The sequence below is a fragment of the Schistocerca piceifrons genome, chromosome 4 (assembly GCF_021461385.2).
Source record: "Schistocerca piceifrons isolate TAMUIC-IGC-003096 chromosome 4, iqSchPice1.1, whole genome shotgun sequence".
NCBI lineage: Eukaryota > Metazoa > Arthropoda > Insecta > Orthoptera > Acrididae > Schistocerca > Schistocerca piceifrons.
In genome coordinates, this window is record NC_060141.1 from 829,777,394 (window position 1) to 829,796,218 (window position 18,825).

General features: G+C 45.0%; 1 protein-coding gene across 1 annotated transcript in view; it reads left to right on the plus strand.

Moving 5' to 3' along the window:
* Nucleotides 1-18,825, plus strand: part of LOC124794982 (neurexin-1-like) — a 2,052,691-nt gene that overhangs the window by 976,104 nt on the left and 1,057,762 nt on the right. Inside the window, exon 4 of the mRNA XM_047258725.1 lies at nt 7,942-8,091. Coding sequence (XP_047114681.1) covers nt 7,942-8,091 — 150 coding nt within the window. The remainder of the gene's footprint in view (nt 1-7,941; nt 8,092-18,825) is intronic.

Consider the following 18,825-nt stretch of genomic DNA (forward strand, 5'->3'; position numbering starts at 1 on the left):
CCGCACTGCACGCGTTGTGACAAATTACGTGGCAAACGTTCTCGACAAAGATATTGCAGCTATTAAGTTACAGGAGCCGGTGATTTTTCTTTCAAACGTAGTGCATTGCTCAAGACCTGTTCAAAACGCTTATTTCACGGCTACGCAGCTTAAGAGTTTTATACTTCCGGCTTTTCTTGCAAACGTCGAGTATTTATTCCCGACACGCAGGTAGTTCTTGAACTCCGTAAGTACAGTCAAAAAAGAACCCACGAGCTCAATCAGGTGAAATTCGGTTGGATATTGGAATAGCGGAGGAAACTAAGCACAGTCACTTTTAAAATAGAACTCGGAACTAGTGAAACTCAGTGGTTATTAGTTACGAAACACGTCATCATTACCACTTCGTATTAGGTACCTACTGCCCACAAAGTGCTTAATTCAGAGTGTATAGTTGTATGAAAATTGCACATATCGTATTATTTTTCCGTCCGTAACACTGAGATACGAGAGAATGCTTTCGATACTGTCATTTTCACGCGTTGTTGACGTTGCCTGAAAACCCAAGGAGAAATAGTTGCAAGTTGCAGGCAGTGTACAGCGCTATTTGAAGCTTTGATAGCGGAAATCCGTCTGCATTTCCTGTTGGAAGGAGAGCAGCGGCGGCGAGGAAACAGGTTTTGATGCCTGACGACAAACGGCTCTCGCACACAACTGTTGACAATACCGATCGCTGCCGTGGCTTCCTTGATATATGTGTGTGTGTGTGTGTGTGTGTGTAGCGGGAGGAGAGGGACGGAGCGGACTGGCGGCTGTGTCACGCCCCTCTGCACCTGACAAGTCGCGGATTTAAACTTGCAACATACAGTGTGTAACGCTTTTAGCCTGTTATCAGATTTCGGAACAGTGCCACGCGACTGCATACGGATCCTCCTCGCACGTTGACTACGTCGCTTTGAGTGGTCACTATTTATACAATTTTCTCTGTGCACTTCCACCATAACTCTACCTCTGAACTGTTGAACACTCTTCTTGAGACTACGGAGAATAAAGCTAATGGGAGCAGAAAACTTTTCGTAGTTGAAAAAAGATCCTTTACGTCGGTTTTAGTTTGCTATAGATATGAAAACGAACAGCAATTCTCTGATTTTGCTGTTCCAAAGATACTCCATAGATCACACACGGCAACCGATGTTTCGTTAATGAATTTTCACTTATATAAATCTTATTATTTATTACAATCTTTGCTAGTGTTTTCCTGAAAATGAATACGTATGAACATATAATTTGGCCTATTCACTTCCTGTCTTTGACTAAAATAACTTTCACCGTAGCAAAATTGTTTCACTACACATGGCAGTTTACTTGTACTACATTCTCCAGAGATATTCATTAATGTGCTTATGATCTTTCTTTCAGTAATATTTTTAGCTTTCCTTTACGTATCTTACCGTGTTATGTGTAGTAAGAAAATTATTGAGAATGAGCTTTATCGTATTCTTCACAGTTGATCGTACACAGCACATAAGATACCTATGTGTCTTAAGACTGTCGCAACTGTTAATATCTTCGCAGAAACAATTTTACATTTTTGCAGATAAGCAGGGCCTGACTCAGTTGCAATTTCACAACATCTGGTACAGTTAAAATAATACCGTGTCTGATAAGAAAGGGTGAAGCGCTCAAAAGACATTCTCGAGTGGCAGTGTAACTCGGTACACGTGCACATCATCGTCGAGCGTGTAAGTGATTGGGGTAGCCACCACCTGTGGCAGGCAGAGCCGCCAACAGAGAGCGTCGGTGTTGTACGAGTGTAGCGTCGCTGGCAGGCCTGCAGGCCTGGTGTGTAGCGTGTGTAGGGGGTGCGAGCGGCGTCACACGTGAGCGACCACGAGGGGCGTCGCGGACACAGCTACGGGCTGCACCCTGACCTGTGGGTCTCCTTTTGGCCGTCTGCTCAGATCGTGTAATACCGAAATCTGTGGGGCATCGGGACGGCGCCGCGACCACTGCAGAGCTGCAGGCCAGTGTGAGGGCAGGCGCAGCCGTCGTGTCGAGGTGCCGCCAGCCGTCACAGTGGAGCACATCGTAACCGCCTCACACCTGGGCCTGCAATTAGAGAGCGAGTAACACACTGCCCATAACAGTCTGTCTTATCCCGCACCGTTACTCGCGGGCTCGCAGCAACCGGGCTAGGGAGTTACCGTCCGACTCGTAGGCTGCCGTTAGCAGCACAGTACAACCGGCCGCGTTTGGAGTGGGGGGTGCCTTAGACGGCAACCAAGTACTCGTCATGATGATGATGATGATGTCGCTTTGTACTGTGGGAGTCACTCGGTGAGGAGCGTACCCATCCTCAAACCCAGGGTTTTAACCGCCTACCACTGTGGTCACTGCAGTACAGGAATTTGGTGCAGTACAGGAGAGATGGCACGGGTGCTTCGGTTTTTAATGCGATGCTTTGTGACATTTTATATGAGCACCACAAGTATGCAGCTGTCCGACTGCCTCAAGACTTCACTGTCGTCGACGCAGAATTATATGCCATATAGCGGGCAGTGGAGCAGATGAGACGTTCTTCCAGTGCTACGTTTTTTGTCTGTTCCGATTCTGTCAGAGCCGTCACTCTCTACAATATCCATGATGGCCTCCTCCAGCTACAGTCAGAGGGACAGGAGGTGTCTTTCTGCTGGGTACCGGGACACACGGGTATTGCGGGAAACGAAAGGGCGGATCTAGCAGCCGCGGAGGCGTCTCGTCATTCTCCGTTATTTCAGAGCGCCGTCCTCCTGCACGCTGTCGAGTTCCAGAGTCTTGCGCCGGTGGCAGAACGAGTGGCTGGAGGTGACGGAGAGTAACTTGCGTCTAGTAAAGGCCACTACGCGGCCGTGGCGTACTTCATTTCAGCGACGACGATGGGACGAGGTTCTCCTTACTCGTCTTCCTATGGGCCACAGCCCTATGCATGTAGATCTCTGAATGCCACATTTTATTTTCAGACCAGACGGCAGATGCAGATTTGGCGGCAGATCTGCACTCTCTTTTAAGTGAGGTTGAAAATGACGTTCAAACGAGTGTCGTTAACAGTTTTCTGATGTGTCCAACTTGTATCCTAAATTTTTGGGGAGAGATCTTCTGTGGTTTTACTTCTGTTTTAATCCGACGTACTACACCTTTCACTCTTCGCCGTTGTATTAAGGCCCGTGAGGTAGAGTGACTGTGTGGATGTAGGAGAGTGAGGTGCGAGTGAGTGAACGGGTGTCGTTTTACAAGTTACCTCCTCGCTGTATGACAATGATATTAGACGTTTATCCACAACCGTTTCCTTTAATATGTGTAAAGGCGCTCATATCATCGACGTTGAGGGTCCGTAAGTCCCACACACATATACATATTACGTTGATCGAACCACCAGCCGGCTGGTGTGGCCGAGCGGTTCTAGGCGCTACAGTCTGGAACCGCACGACGGCTACGGTCGCAGGTTCGAATCCTGCCTCGGGCATGTGTGTGTGTGATACCCTTAGGTTAGTTAGGTTTAATTAGTTCTAAGTTCTAGGAGACTGATGACCTCAGAAGTTAAGTCCCATAGTGCTCAGAGCCATTTGAACCATTTTGATCAATCACGGTTCTGCTTTACCCGGAATGACCGCCGTAGGTGAGTAGTCGGCTTCCTAGGGAGAGGCCCTGTTCTTTCAGTGTTTACGAAAGCCACAGCCGAGCTGCTCTTGGCGTCATGGTGTAGAGAACCGTGGGATATGACTTCGGGTCGCGGCTGGGAATGATAGAAGGAACTCTGAACTGTATATCACGCATGCTCTCTATCCTTACGTTCAGTTCTAGTGCGACAATATCCTTTGCTATTTTTCAACAGGACAATGCTCGTGCAGCCACGACACGTGTCTCTGTCGACGCTGAGACGGCCAGACCTGCCCCCGACAGGACCTGAGCTCTACCGGCTCTGCTCCAGGACACGGAGGACCGGTTCCCTTGTAACACCTGTCCCCACCGAATCAGTGCGTGCATCCAGGCAGGAGGGGGTCGCCTCGTACTGCCGAGTTCTTCGTAAATCTGGCTCGATACACTAATGTTGCATACTCTTTCAACCCGTGAAGTTCCCTTCACGGTGCCTCTGTGTCTGTTTTTCTTCTTTTTCTTTGCCAGGCAGTGTGCGTGTCTTTGTTTCCTTAACAACGTCCATTGATTAGACGCGAGCGGCGGCGCAGGCGAGTCCGGCGGGGGCTCGCGCCACTGCCCGGCTGCCAGCCGTCAGCTGGTCGGCTTTCAGTGACCTGCGGCGAGCAGACCCGTCAAAAGGAAAGCGGTACGGTGCCGGTCTCCTTTGCTCTCATTCGCTGACGAGCACAAAATAAACACAATTATGTAATGTAATGTAATACATGAAACCTCCTGCATTAAAGGCGTCACTCGGAGAAATAACACAAACTCAATGAACGCCAATCAGCTCTCAAGCAACGTAGTGGTCAGAAAAGCTTGGGACACTCAACATCACGGGGTTTGGTTGTTTCAACTGGGATCACAGCGACGCCGTCGTGAAGAAGCTATGGCCGTTCAGTTTCTGCGCGGCTTGCGCCACTATACTGTGTTCGCCGTAAGAATAAACCTGGTGTAAACATTTCACTATGTGCTCTTCCGCGTTCGCTGGAATCTCATTGGCCTACATTTCATGTGCAGCGGAGCCTAAGCTGTCTAGATTACACTTCAGTGAGGTAATAAGGATGAGTTTTATGCTCTGCTTTACGCGCACCCCGATTGAGCGAGAACACGGGACAACAGCTTCGTCGGCTAAATTAACTCGGACAGCATTAACAAGCCAGCCAGTCACACTAGCCTGCAGTCACAGTTGCAGTTAAGACCTCAGGAGACGAGCAGAAAAACAACATAGTTTCGAATTTCATTCAATTTTTAAAGAGAATAAAATGATAGTAAAATGATATTCGGCAAAACTCTAGCAATGCCGCACTCTTCGTAGGGGACCAGACGGAAAGCATAACATGCTCTCGTTCTTAGCTAACATAGTATTGTGATTAAAAAGAAAAATTATGATAATTCGTGACCTAAACGTTGGGTAATTTTTGTGAGCGAGCTTTTGCGACACAAAGCGTATTGCAGGGATTTTCCCGTATAGTTGATGTTACTTACGGTAAGCCTTCTAGTAATCTTTGATTTCCTTCCACATCAGAATCTGAGAAAGACGTCTCAGTACTGAAATTGTCGTCTGCGGCTTTGATATTGAGTCAGGAAACAACAGAATCTACGAAGCCAGCCGAGCGCCACATTTCGTCCTCTTCCTTCCACGCAGCCTGTACCGCTCTGGTGTCCGTCAGTGACGTGAGGCAAGGCGTCGAGCGTCAGTTGCAGTACTCCTGGCAGCTAAAATGTCTTGTCATTTCTCGCGGCACTTGCCTCTAGATCAGTTCTGTTGCGTCCATATTAGAGTGGTACGGTGCCAATAGTAGAAAATACAGTGTTCGTATGGTGTGCTCGATGCTGCGAAAATTATTGTTTTTCATGTTCCTTGGACGCTTATCACTGTGGCTCGTGTGGCACCACATCTGTGATATAAAAAATCTTTGTCGGAAAAATGTAATTTGTTACGTTTTCCTTATTTAAAAAAAACTTTATTTACAAGCCTTTATAAATGTCGATAATTAAGGATTTATATTCGCAATGAAAACAGGAATTGTGCGTCCGTTATGTAATTAGAAACAAAAAGACCTGCATTTGTAATAAAAATGGTTACATCTGTGTTAATTAGCTAAAATTTGATGAATTTTAGGTTTAAAATATGAAGGTGCTTCAGATTGAACGAGAAAGGAGACCAAACCGAGATTTGAACCACCGGTCCACGGAATATACAGTACAAGTTTACGATCCTACAACGCTACGATTCAGCTACACATCCCGCATTAAAAAACGGTATAACTGTATTAAATACAAGTTCTCGGATACTTGAAAACCGATTACTTGGGTAAACCTGTGAAAAACGTTAAGAACAACAATTTTCTGCCACTTTTTAACGGTTTTCCACGTGGGTGTTTCATTACAGACCAGAAGCAACGTCACCCATTTTCACATTGTGTAGCAGCAACGCGACAATCAGAGCACAACAGTACAGAAACTGGGACTGCACACGACTTTTGAAACAAAAGCTGCTTAGCTAACGGGTATTAATATAAACTTCGAAGGCTGTTAATACATTAGCATATTCTGACATTACATTTACTGTAACTTACTTGTAAGGTGTGTAATACACTACTGGCCGTTAAAATTGCTACACCACGAAGATGACGTGCTACAGACGCGAAATTTAACCGACAGGAAGAAGATGCTGTGTTCTGCAAATGATTAGCTTTTCAGAGCATTCACACAAGGTTGGTGTCGGTGGCGACACCTACAACGTGCTGACATGAGGAAAGTTTCAAACCGATTTCTCATGCACAAACAGCAGTTGACCGCCGTTGCCTGGTGAAACGTTGTTATGATGCCTCGTGTAAGGAGGAGAAATGCGTACCATCACATTTCCGACTTTGATAAAGGTCTGATTGTAGCCTATCGCGATTGTGGTTTATCGTATCGCGACATTGCTGCTCGCGTTGGTCGAGGTCCAATGACTGTTAGCAGAATATGGAATCGGTGGGTTCAGGAGGGTACTACGGAACGCCGGCCGAAGTGGCCGTGCGGTTCTAGGCGCTGCAGTCTGGAACCGCGTGATCGCTACGGTCGCAGGTTCGAATCCTGCCTCGGGCATGGGTGTGTGTGATGTCCTTAGGTTAGTTAGGTTTAACTAGTTCTAAGTTCTAGGGGACTAATGACCTCAGAAGTTGAGTCCCATAATGTTCAGAGCCATTTGAACCAACTACGGAACGCGGTGCTGAATCCCAACGGCCTCGTATCACTAGCAGTCGAGATGACAGGCATCTTATCCGCATGACTGTAACGGATCGTGCAGCCACGTCTCGAACCCTGCGTCAACAGATGGGGACGTTTGCAAGACAACAACCATCTACACGAACAGTTCGACGACGTTTGCAGCAGCATGGACTATCAGCTCGGAGACCATGGCAGAGGTTGCCCTTGACGCTGCATCACAGACAGGAGAGGCTGCGATGGTGTACTCGACGACGAACCTGGGTGCACGAATGGCAAAACGTCATTTTTTTCGGATGAATCCAGGTTCTGTTGACAGCATCACGATGGTCGTATCCGTGTTTGGCAACATCGCGGTGAACGCACATTGGAAGCGTGTATTCGTCATCGCCATACTGGCGTATCACCTGGCGTGATGCTATGGGGTGCTATTGGTTGCACGTCTCCGTCACCTCTTGTTCGCATTGACGGCATTTTGAACAGTGGACGTTACATTTCAGATGTGTTAGGAACCGTGGCTCTACCCTTTATTTGATCCCTGCGAAACCCTACATTTCAGCAGGATAATGCACGACCGCATGTTGCAGGTCCTGTACGGGCCTTTCCGGATACAGAAAATGTTCGACTGCTGCTGTGGCCAGCACATTCTCCAGATCTCTCACCAATTGGAAACATCTGGTCAATGGTGGACGAGCAACTGGGTCGTCAGAATACGCCAGTCACTACTCTTGATGAACTGTGGTATCGTGTTGAAGCTGCATGGGCAGCTGTACCTGTACACGCCATCCAAGCTCTGTCTGACTCAATGCGCAGGCGTATCAAGGCCGTTATTACGGTGGTTATTCTCGGTAATGATTTCTCAGGATCTATGCACCCAAATTGCGTGAAAATGTAATCACATGACAGTTCTAGTATAATATATTTGTCCAAAGAATACCCGTTTGTCGTCTGCATTTCTTCTCGGTGTTTCAATTTTAACGGCCAGCGGTGTAGACAAGCAGGACGCCGTTGCGCTGCGCGCCGCGGCCGGCCTGTGGGCCGTTCACTGAGAGCCCGCGCGCTGCGCTGTTGCAGACAAGGCGCCGTCCGAGGCGACGTTCCGGGGCGCCGAGTTCCTCTCGTACGACCTGAGCCGCACCGGCGGCGAGCCCATCGTCAGCAACCAGGACGCCATCTCGCTCGTCTTCAAGACGCGCCAGCCCAGCGGGCTGCTCTTCTACACAGGTACGTCGCTCCGGCTCGACGGCGCATTGCACGTAGTACTGTACGAAACGATACAATTGGAATATGTTATTAATAACTGCTCTAATGGTACAAATCACGACACAACTTGGTCCCAGGATTTGGATAGAAAATGCTATTTATTGGGAAACGTCGAAAATATACCTAAATATGTAGAAAACTAATAAGTAAAATACAAAATACTGGAAAATCTACAACATACAAACGAATCCTTTATAAGGATCTGCATTACATTGTGTTGGTTTCCAGAGGCGCTAGGAATTTAAAGATTTCCAGCCCCTCTGGCAGCCTCTTTCACCTTTCAACTCGTTCTTAAGTGGTACTTCCACCTACATGCATGTCAAGAACATTTCTGTGTTGACCACGTTTTCATATTTGTGTCGAAAGACAATTTAGCACACTTACCTCGGTTCTTGAAAGAATATGAATGTAGCACGGAAGAAGAGACTGCAATTCCGTGCAATCACTGCCGTTAGAAGCGACTGCCCTTAACCCGAGCAGCACTGCCATAGGCAGCTATACTAGGCATAAGCGGATATAAACACGTGAATTACTATCTTATAATCGGTATTAAACAGCAGAATCTCTACACGCGGGATAAAGAGTTCAAGTATCGTCTGAATATCGTTCTGAATATTTTTGACACTGTCTTTCTAGTTTAAAAAGCAAACAATTTTTGCAATTTCTTGAAGTGAGGTGTGCTGGATCGACTCTTATCCCACTTATTCTTATAACATTTTAGCGGTTTCTGTGGACAGAGAAGACAGACTACAAAGTTTAAGTAGTGCACCTCAACGCACGTTGCGACACTGCTGGGGCGACTGTACGCACCGCTGTCGAAATGCGTTCACGCTGGCGCTGCAGATCACTAATATTGGCCTACTGCGCCTGACTCTAGATACGCCCATGCAGAAAAGTCCGACGGCGTTTTAGACCGCGCGAGCGTGCTTGCTGCAACCGTGGTGAACCTCGTTCACTGCAGCTGTCTGGGAACGTCTCGTCGTGATAATTGTACACAATGCGCGCAAAGTGCGGTGGGGCGCCGTCGTATTGAACCACAACGGAATCCAGATTGTTGTCTGGAAACAATATGGGCTGCAGGAATCGCTCGAGCGTGTCCAGCTACGACACCGAAGCGGAAAGAAAGCGCGGACCGCAAGTGCGGTGTCGGGCGAGGCCCGGCCACCCGTTCGCCTTTCGAGTGTTACGTTGAGATTCCGTGCCGATGTGTGGTTGTTCACCAGCCCACGTAGTGCTGGTGTCGCGATAGCCTCATCACTGGACAGGAAATGTTCATTGCCTCAGTTAAGTCGTGGCACATGGTACAGCCGTCAGGTCCGACACGAGGGAGACCTGGATGTGGTAAGCCCCTCAGCTCAGGTTCCCCGCACAGTGTACTCTGGAATGCCGTCCTCCTCGCTGAGACGACGCGTCGCCGCCTTCGACCCTGCTCGGTGTCCTGTCTGTCATGCGGCCTCACAGTTTGCGTCGGAGTCGACGGCCGCCGAGAGTGATTCTCGTCGCAAACACTCCCAGTCCTCAGCAACTCGTTGACTAAACCTCTAACTACTGTTCCATCTTCGTATATCCATAATTAAAACGGACGACTTGGGACGTCAGCTGGCATATTATATGTTAAAAAATAACGTAATTCCTCCTGCTGTATTAAGGTGTTGGTTTTATTGGCAACTACTTTCGAGGTTGGTACGACATCATCTTCAGGCCCTAAATGCAACATACCATACATAAACAACCAATGCAACAACAATAATTTATGAGTTATTATGCAAAACAATTCTATTATAACCATATTACATAATGGATAATTTTAAGGAAACTAATTACATTTTTGGTCATTTCCGCTAAAATGCCATTACTCCGGACATTAGCCATTTACGTGGTATCACTAAATACAAATGAAGGTGTATATGCACAATCATATTATTATTGGTTAATATCAGGTATTAAAAATAAGAGTATATAAAATCTTAAGCGACAAGCCGTTACGGATCGGAGCGTGGAATGTCAGATCCCTTAATCGGGCAGGTAGCTTAGAAAATTTAAAAAGGGAAATGGATAGGTTGAAGTTAGATATAGTGGGAATTAGTGAAGTTCGGTGGCAGGAGGAACAAGACTTCTGGTCAGGTGACTACAGGGTTATAAACACAAAATCAAATAGGGGTAATGCAGGAGTAGGTTTAATAATGAATAGGAAAATAGGAATGCGGGTAAGCTACTACAAACAGCATAGTGAACGCATTATTGTGGCCAAGATAGATACGAAGCCCACACCTACTACAGTAGTACAAGTTTATATGCCAACTAGCTCTGCAGATGACGAAGAAATTGAAGAAATGTATGATGAAATAAAAGAAATTATTCAGATTGTGAAGGGAGACGAAAATTTAATAGTCATGGGTGACTGGAATTCGAGTGTAGGAAAAGGGAGAGAAGGAAACATAGTAGGTGAATATGGATTGGGCTAAGAAATGAAAGAGGAAGCCGCCTGGTAGAATTTTGCACAGAGCACAACATAATCATAACTAACACTTGGTTTAAGAATCATGAAAGAAGGTTGTATACATGGAAGAACCCTGGAGATACTAAAAGGTATCAGATAGATTATATAATGGTAAGACAGAGATTTAGGAACCAGGTTTTAAATTGTAAGACATTTCCAGGGGCAGATGTGGACTCTGACCACAATCTATTGGTTATGACCTGTAGATTAAAACTGAAGAAACTGCAAAAAGGTGGGAATTTAAGGAGATGGGACCTGGATAAACTGAAAGAACCAGATGTTGTTCAGAGTTTCAGGGAGAGCATAAGGGAACAATTGACAGGAATGGGGGAAAGAAATACAGTAAAAGAAGAATGGGTAGCTTTGAGGGATGAAGTGGCGAAGGCAGCAGAGGATCAAGTAGGTAAAAAGACGAGGGCTAGTAGAAATCCTTGGGTAACAGAAGAAATATTGAATTTAATTGATGAAAGGAGAAAATATAAAAATGCAGTAAATGAAGCAGGCAAAAAGGAATACAAACGTCTCAAAAATGAGATCGACAGGAAGTGTAAAATGGCTAAGCAGGGATGGCTAGAGGACAAATGTAAGGATGTAGAGGCCTATCTCACTTGGGGTAAGATAGTTACTGCCTACAGGAATATTAATGAGACCTTTGCAGATAAGAGAACCACTTGTATGAATATCAAGAGCTCAGATGGAAACCCAGTTCTAAGCAAAGAAGGGAAAGCAGAAAGGTGGAAGGAGTATATAGAGGGCCTATACAAGGGCGATGTACTTGAGGGCAATATTATGGAAATGGAAGAGGATGTAGATGAAGATGGAATGGGAGATATCATACTGCGTGAAGAGTTTGACAGAGCACTGAAAGACCTGAGTCGAAACAAGGCCCCCGGAGTAGACAACATTCCATTGGAACTACAGACGGCCTTGGGAGAGCCAGTCCTGACAAAACTCTACCATCTAGTGAGCAAGATGTATGAAATAGGCGAAATACCCTCAGACTTCAAGAAGAATATAATAATTCCAATCCCAAAGAAAGCAGGTGTTGACAGATGTGAAAATTACCGAACTATCAGTTTAATAAGTCACAGCTGCAAAATACTAACACGAATCCTTTAGAGACGAATGGAAAAACTAGTAGAAGCCAACCTCGGGGAAGATCAGTTTGGATTCCGTAGAAACACTGGAACACGTGAGGCAATACAGACCTTACGACTTATCTTAGAGGAAAGATTAAGGAAAGGCAAACCTACGTTTCTAGCATTTGTAGACTTAGAGAAAGCTTTTGACAATTTTGACTGGAATACTCTCTTTCAAATTTTAAAGGTGGCAGGGGTAAAATACAGGGAGCGAAAGGCTGTTTACAATTTGTACAGAAACCAGATGGCAGTTATAAGAGTCGAGGGACATGAAAGGGAAGCAGTGGTTGGGAAGGGAGTAAGACAGGGTTGTAGCCTCTCCCCGATGTTATTCAATCTGTATATTGAGCAAACAGTAAAGGAAACAAAAGAAAAATTCGGAGTAGGTATTAAAATTCATGGAGAAGAAATAAAAACTTTGAGGTAATTCTGTCAGAGACAGCAAAGGACTTGGAAGAGCAGTTGAATGGAATGGACAGTGTCTTGAAAGGAGGATATGAGATGAACATCAACAAAAGCAAAACAAGTATAATGGAATGTAGTCTAATTAAGTCGGGTGATGCTGAGGGAATTAGATTAGGAAATGAGGCACTTAAAGTAGTAAAGGAGTTTTGCTATTTGGGGAGCAAAATAACTGATGATGGTCGAAGTAGAGAGGATATAAAATGTAGGCTGGCAATGGCAAGGAAGTCGTTTCTGAAGAAGAGAAATGTGTTAACATCCAGTATTGATTTAAGTGTCAGGAAGTCATTTCTGAAAGTATTCGTATGGAGTGTAGCCATGTATGGAAGTGAAACATGGACGATAAATAGTTTGGACAAGAAGAGAATAGAAGCTTTCGAAATGTGGTGCTACAGAAGAATGCTGAAGATTAGATGGGTAGATCACATAACTAATGAGGAAGTATTGAATAGGATTGGGGAGAAGAGAAGTTTGTGGCACAACTTGACCAGAAGAAGGGATCGGGTGGTAGGACATGTTCTTAGGCATCAAGGGATCACCAATTTAGTATTGGAGGGCAGCATGGAGGGTAAAAATCGTAGAGGGAGACCAAGAGATGAATACACTACGCAGATTCAGAAGGATGTAGGTTGCAGTAGGTACTGGGAGATGAAAAAACTGGCACAGGATAGAGTAGCATGGAGAGCTGCATCAAACCAGTCTCAGGACTGAAGACCACAACAACAACAACATTATATATTTCGTATAAACACGTCTTTAACGACGTAAAACATATCCCAGTATCAACATTTTTTGTTAAACGGGTGTCATTAAATCAAAGCTCAGATATTGAAGACCACGGAACTTTCACATTAATTACAGTAATGGAGGGTTGACTTCATACTTCCCCGTAATTTCTACAAGAAATTTAAGTCGAGTCGGGTTTTACATACTGATGCCCACCCATGTTACAGTATTTAAGAAACTGCTGGTTAGTTTGTCACAGCGTTTCAGGGGCCGCGGTATTTTCACGGGGAAAATATGGTGGGTTAAGTAGAATCCGGCAACATTCACGGAATAATAACGTTTCAAACATTATTTTGTAGATTATCGTCCTGATAGCTTACTTCAGAATATTTTGAACAATCATGAAGATGATACCAGACAGAAACCAAATGTTAAATTTCCATTCAGTCACCAAGTAAACTATGTTTATTTCCAAGCTTGTCTTGTCGAATTTCGTTCTTAAGGCTTATTTAAACTAGCAAGTTGTTTAACAATTTTAAAAATTTTAATCGTTTGTAAGCGCAGTTATTTTAAAACGTAAAAGGTTGAAATGAGTACAGAGCAAAAAATGTCGCCCTTAGGCCCATGCCTAGTGCGCCTACGTGTAAATCCGCTGCTGGCCATCATCGTCTTTACCCAGTGGCCTCTTACTACTACTGTCAATAGTCATCATTAGTAAAAAAAAAGCATTTGTTGTTGATGTTGGTGATGCCATATTGTGACGCAATACAATTTGTCGTACACTTTTACCAATACTACGGCCGATTGAAATGAGGGCATAAAGAGACATCTTCCATAGAGTTAAAGTAAATAGTGTTGATGTATGTGGCCATACCTTCCTGATAAGTAAAGGAGGAATTGTTTGTCAACCAGACCCAGACTTAGACCATTGCCTATCGAAGTCTCGCGTACGTATCCCCAAGATGGTTTTGCAACTGAGGCAGTAATACTGGATTAGATGTTGTTCATGATGACGTCCTTTTGCTGGTACGACTTCTAAAACTGGAATATACAGGGTGATTTCCTCCACTGTGTACAAACTCTAGGGATTGATCGGTGAGATGGTAAGGAACAAAATAGTTAATGAATTTATGTCCGTAAATGCATGGGTTCCGTGCTAGAGAGCATTCATTCAATCATATATTATTACAGAGGCTGCGGTCTAATATCGCTGTACAATGCGGCCACAGTTACAGTATGTGTTGAAAATGTTTTCCATGTGCCTCAACGCATGCGTGGATGCGCCATAGTATGTTGTGTCTCACATGTTCACATGGGCCAGGCTGCATTAGAATGGTGTCAAAGGCACATGAATGCGCCGCTCCAGTGTTTCCAAATCTGGAATGGGCTCTGGACACATGATACTTTCGAGATGGCCCCATAACGAGAATTAGCACGGGTTGAGATCCGGTGAACGAGCAGGCCCTGTAACTGGACCTCCTCGTCCGATCCATCAACTACGGCAGACGCGATTGAGACGCGTACAAACGTTAGCGGCGAAGTGGACCGGAGCACCATCATGTAGCAGCCACAGAGCCCTCGAACCATCAGTGACACTTCCTCTAGCAGGGGAGACAAAGTCACCCGCAAGAAACGCCGATAGTTCAGGCAATTTAGGCGACGTGCGAGGAAGACTGGTCCCAAAATACGATCGCCAATTATACTGTCCCATACATTCCGGCTGCACCGATGCGGATGATTCGCTGCCACCGTAGCGTGTGGGTTCTGCGTACTATCCGACAGATGACTGCGGTGAAATTTGAAGATACCACTCCTCCTAAAAGTGGCCTCATCTGACTAGGTTGGATGACACAAATCCCGGAACAGTGGTTTCCTTGTGAAGAAACCAGTGACAAAACTGCTCGCAATATGGATAGTCTGGCGCCAGTAAGCTCTGCACACGATGTGGGTGATGAGGGTAATAACAATTGTCATGGAGAATGTTCCACACGGACGTCTGGCTTACCCTGTCCCGGCGGGCCAACTGACTGTACTGACACGGCGGTCACCCTTCTCAGTGTTGATCACAGTTTCCTGCAAGACTGGTGTCCGAAAATTCGGATGTGTCCTTCATGATTACCTGCTTCCTCAAACGACCCTGTCTCAGACAAACGGCGAAACACTATTGCAGACATTTAATGCTGTGTGTGTGAAATCGTATGGGACTTAACTGCTAAGGTCATCAGTCCCTAATTGAATTCTGTGATTGTTATCTGTGGGGATAGGTCTCCTGATCAACCTTGCTGCCCGCCTCCCGTCGCCATTTGCCTTTCCGTAGGTAAACACCATGTCGGCAAGCTCTCGATTCGAATACGGAACCATTGTGTGAAAAGCAATATCTCATCCACTACAGTGTGAGTCGGCGAGGGAAGTGAATCGAACACATCATCATCAACTACTGAGGCAGGAGAGGGTGCTAGGGCATGACGTATGAGGAACAGTACCACCCTCTAGGAGGAAACCATGCATACTGTAATTGTGGCTGCATGGTACAGCGCGTATTACACCGCAGTCTCTGCTACAAAGTATGACTGAATAAGTGATCTTTAGCATGGAACCGTGCATTTCCGGACGTAGGTTCATTAGACCTCTTTTGTTCTGTATCCTCTCATCGATCAGTCCCTAGAGTTTGTACATCGCGGAAGAAATCACTCTGTGTAAGTCTTATAATTTTAAATGGATTTGTACTTGTTGTAGAATAGTTTTAATGAATTATTCGATAGTGTCAGGATATAAAACTTTGATACTATACTTTAAAAAAGACAATCAGGGCCTACAGTGTTTCATAAGTCTATTTCCTACATGCTTATAGCTATCATGTGGAAATCGATTAAAAAAAGAGCAATACTGGAAGCTGTGTTGTAGCCAGTCTGCTGATGGAATTCAGAATTACTCCACGAGATGACTGAAATCATCGGGTCTGTCCACGTTACTTCCTATAGAACCAAGACTGGTAAACTAACTTTAGAATGGACTCGCAGCTACGGCTGGTGGAAAAGGTATTTCCAGATGTGTTACGGGTCGACTACGCAGTGCTAATGGCGTTGTAAATAAATACCCACGATTGGCCTTCAAGTCTATAATAAATTACCATTTACATATACTGCTTAGGATTTTCGTAGTTAGTTATGACAAAAAGTCAGAGATCTGCTTAACAGTTTGAGGCACTTAACGGATTGGTTTAATAGACACACGCTATAATTATTATACCAGGACAGTCGCCACTGTATTAGTGACTATATCATGTGCAGTCTGTTTTTCAATCAGTCATTGTTCGTGTGTTTTTCGTAGTTTGAATCACGTTCATGACATGTTAATTGCTTTTGGAAAATATGCTTATGGACAGACTGTGCTCGATCTCTAAAGTCGCGTTTTGTGTCGTATAGTGGCATAGGCATTGTGAACTCTGTGCCTTTATAACTTTGCATGCAGAAAAAGTTTATTTTTGTTGCACAGTGATCATTTCTCAGTCTAGTTTCTGTGTGGTGAGAACATAAATACTTCGGATTATTACTGACTCACATCAATGTCGCAGGTACGGACTGCAAGAGCAGGACGGATAAAAGTCTACAAAAATGGAGGCCGAAATAGATCTCGTATCTATCACGGCCAAACCGACATGCAGCGACCCCACAACAGCACTTTTAAGAGCCAAACATCAACAAAAGCTATAGGACCTTGTGTACGAGCCTTACTACTAAATGTAGAAGGAATATCGAGAGATAAATGCGACTATTTGAGCAAAATAGCGATAGAAAACGAAGTTGATATCATTTTTCTGCAGGAAACTGATCTCGCCGAGGAAACGCAGATAAATACCCGAGCCTTAATAACCGGATATAAAATAGTAGGCATTATACTCTCCGATATTTATGGATCAATTGTGGACGTTCGTCAAGACATACAGGAATATACAGTGACTGCAAGCTATCAGCAACAAAACACTGAAATCATAATAATCAGCGTAGCAGGAATTACAATCACAGCATTATACAAACTAGCTAATGACACGTAGCAAAATCCCCAATTACAAAACGTACCTCATCCTGGAATTTATATAGGGGACTTTAACAGCCACCATGAAACCCTAGATCTCTGCATTTTAACAATTGATCAACAACACACCCCAGTACCCCACACAAAGAAGGTGTTACCAGGTTTCCCTCACAGCCAACACAGACCAGTGCTTTTAGCCATCGGAATTCAGACTCCTCTAATCAGATCTGTCTAAAAACGAAGGCGCCACTTCAGGAAAGCCAACTGGACGTCTTATGCGAATGAAGTTGATGGGCATCTCCGCTGGATCCCAGCGACATAGAAAACTACACGCGCTTTGTTGATGTCATTATAGGAACAGCAAAACGCAATGTACCATGTGGTTTCAGGAAAGAATGTGTGCCCTGCTGGAACAAGGAGACGGAAGAGCTCTGCAAGAAATACGAAGCCTAAGGTGACTCAGAGGCAGGCAACAAGCTACTCCAGTCTCTTAACAGCCAAAAGAAAGAAAGAAAGATGGTTGACAACTACCAAAGAACTGGACTTCACCCACTCATGCCGCAAGGCATGGTCCTTGCTCAGACGACTAGGGGCAGCAACCCCGAAAATCAGCCAGAATCCACAGATCAGCCCATCGCAGATTGCCCAACACATCAAGTCACGAGCAGACAATGTCCCTCTGGACAGCAGCAGCACAAAAAGTTTACAAGAAGAGCTCAAAACTATAGATGGGGCCCTCAACGGAAGGTCACTCTTCAGCTCCCCTTTTACTGACATCGAATTTGAGAAAGCCTTAAGATGCCTAAAGCTAAGGGAAGCAGCAGGTCTAGATGGAGTTTTCCCAGAATTTGTCATCCACCTTGGCAAAAATGGAAGGACATGGCTACAGAGATTCCTTACAGACTGCTTGTGCAAGGGTCAGGTACAGGCTGATAGCAAAAACCCTTGTAATCCTCAAACCAGTAAAACCGAAAGACGATCCCTCAAGCTATCGTCCAATTGCCCTTCTCAGTGTCTGCTACAAACTACTGGAACGGCTAATTTACAACAGGATCTACCAAACAGCTGACAGCAAAGTGCCTCCCTACCAAGCAGGCTTCGGGCAAACTTAAGTAGCATTTGTAGATCTAACTGCTGCTTAAGACACTGTGTGGTTGGATGGACTAATGTTAAAGGTAAAGCAAACTGTTCCATGCTGAAGACCAACAACACTGCTGTTCAACATCGTGAAAAACCGATATTTCCGAGTCTCCATGACAGAATGAGCAAGTCGTATAAACGTAAGAACAGCCTACCACAAGGATCTGTCCTGGCCCTACTATTGTTCAACCTGTACATAAGTGACATGCTAGAAACCATATCTACGAAGTTCTGCTACGTTGACGATACCGCCATTGTATTTCAAAGCAAGCACCTGGAGGAGGGAGAAAATGTGCTCACACAGGACTTTAGAGTATTTGGTGACTATTACATAAATTAGAGATTGTGCCATAACCCCATAAAAACAGAAATGACAGCGTTCCACCTCAACAACCGGTTAGCAAACCAGCCACCAAATCTCATCTTCTGTAACAAAACAGTTAAAAACAACCATCATCCTAAATATCTTGGAATCACACTGGACCAGTCATTTATGTAGAGGACTCACCTCATATCACTAGCAGAAATGTTAAACACCAGGAACAACATTATCCGGAAACTAGCTGGAACTTCCTGGGGAGCACAAGCTGACACTCTCCGTACAGCGGCCTTCTCCCTCGTATAACCTGTGGCTGAACATTGCGCACCTGTGTGGCACAGGAGTGTGCATGCCAGTAAGGTAGACGTTCAGAT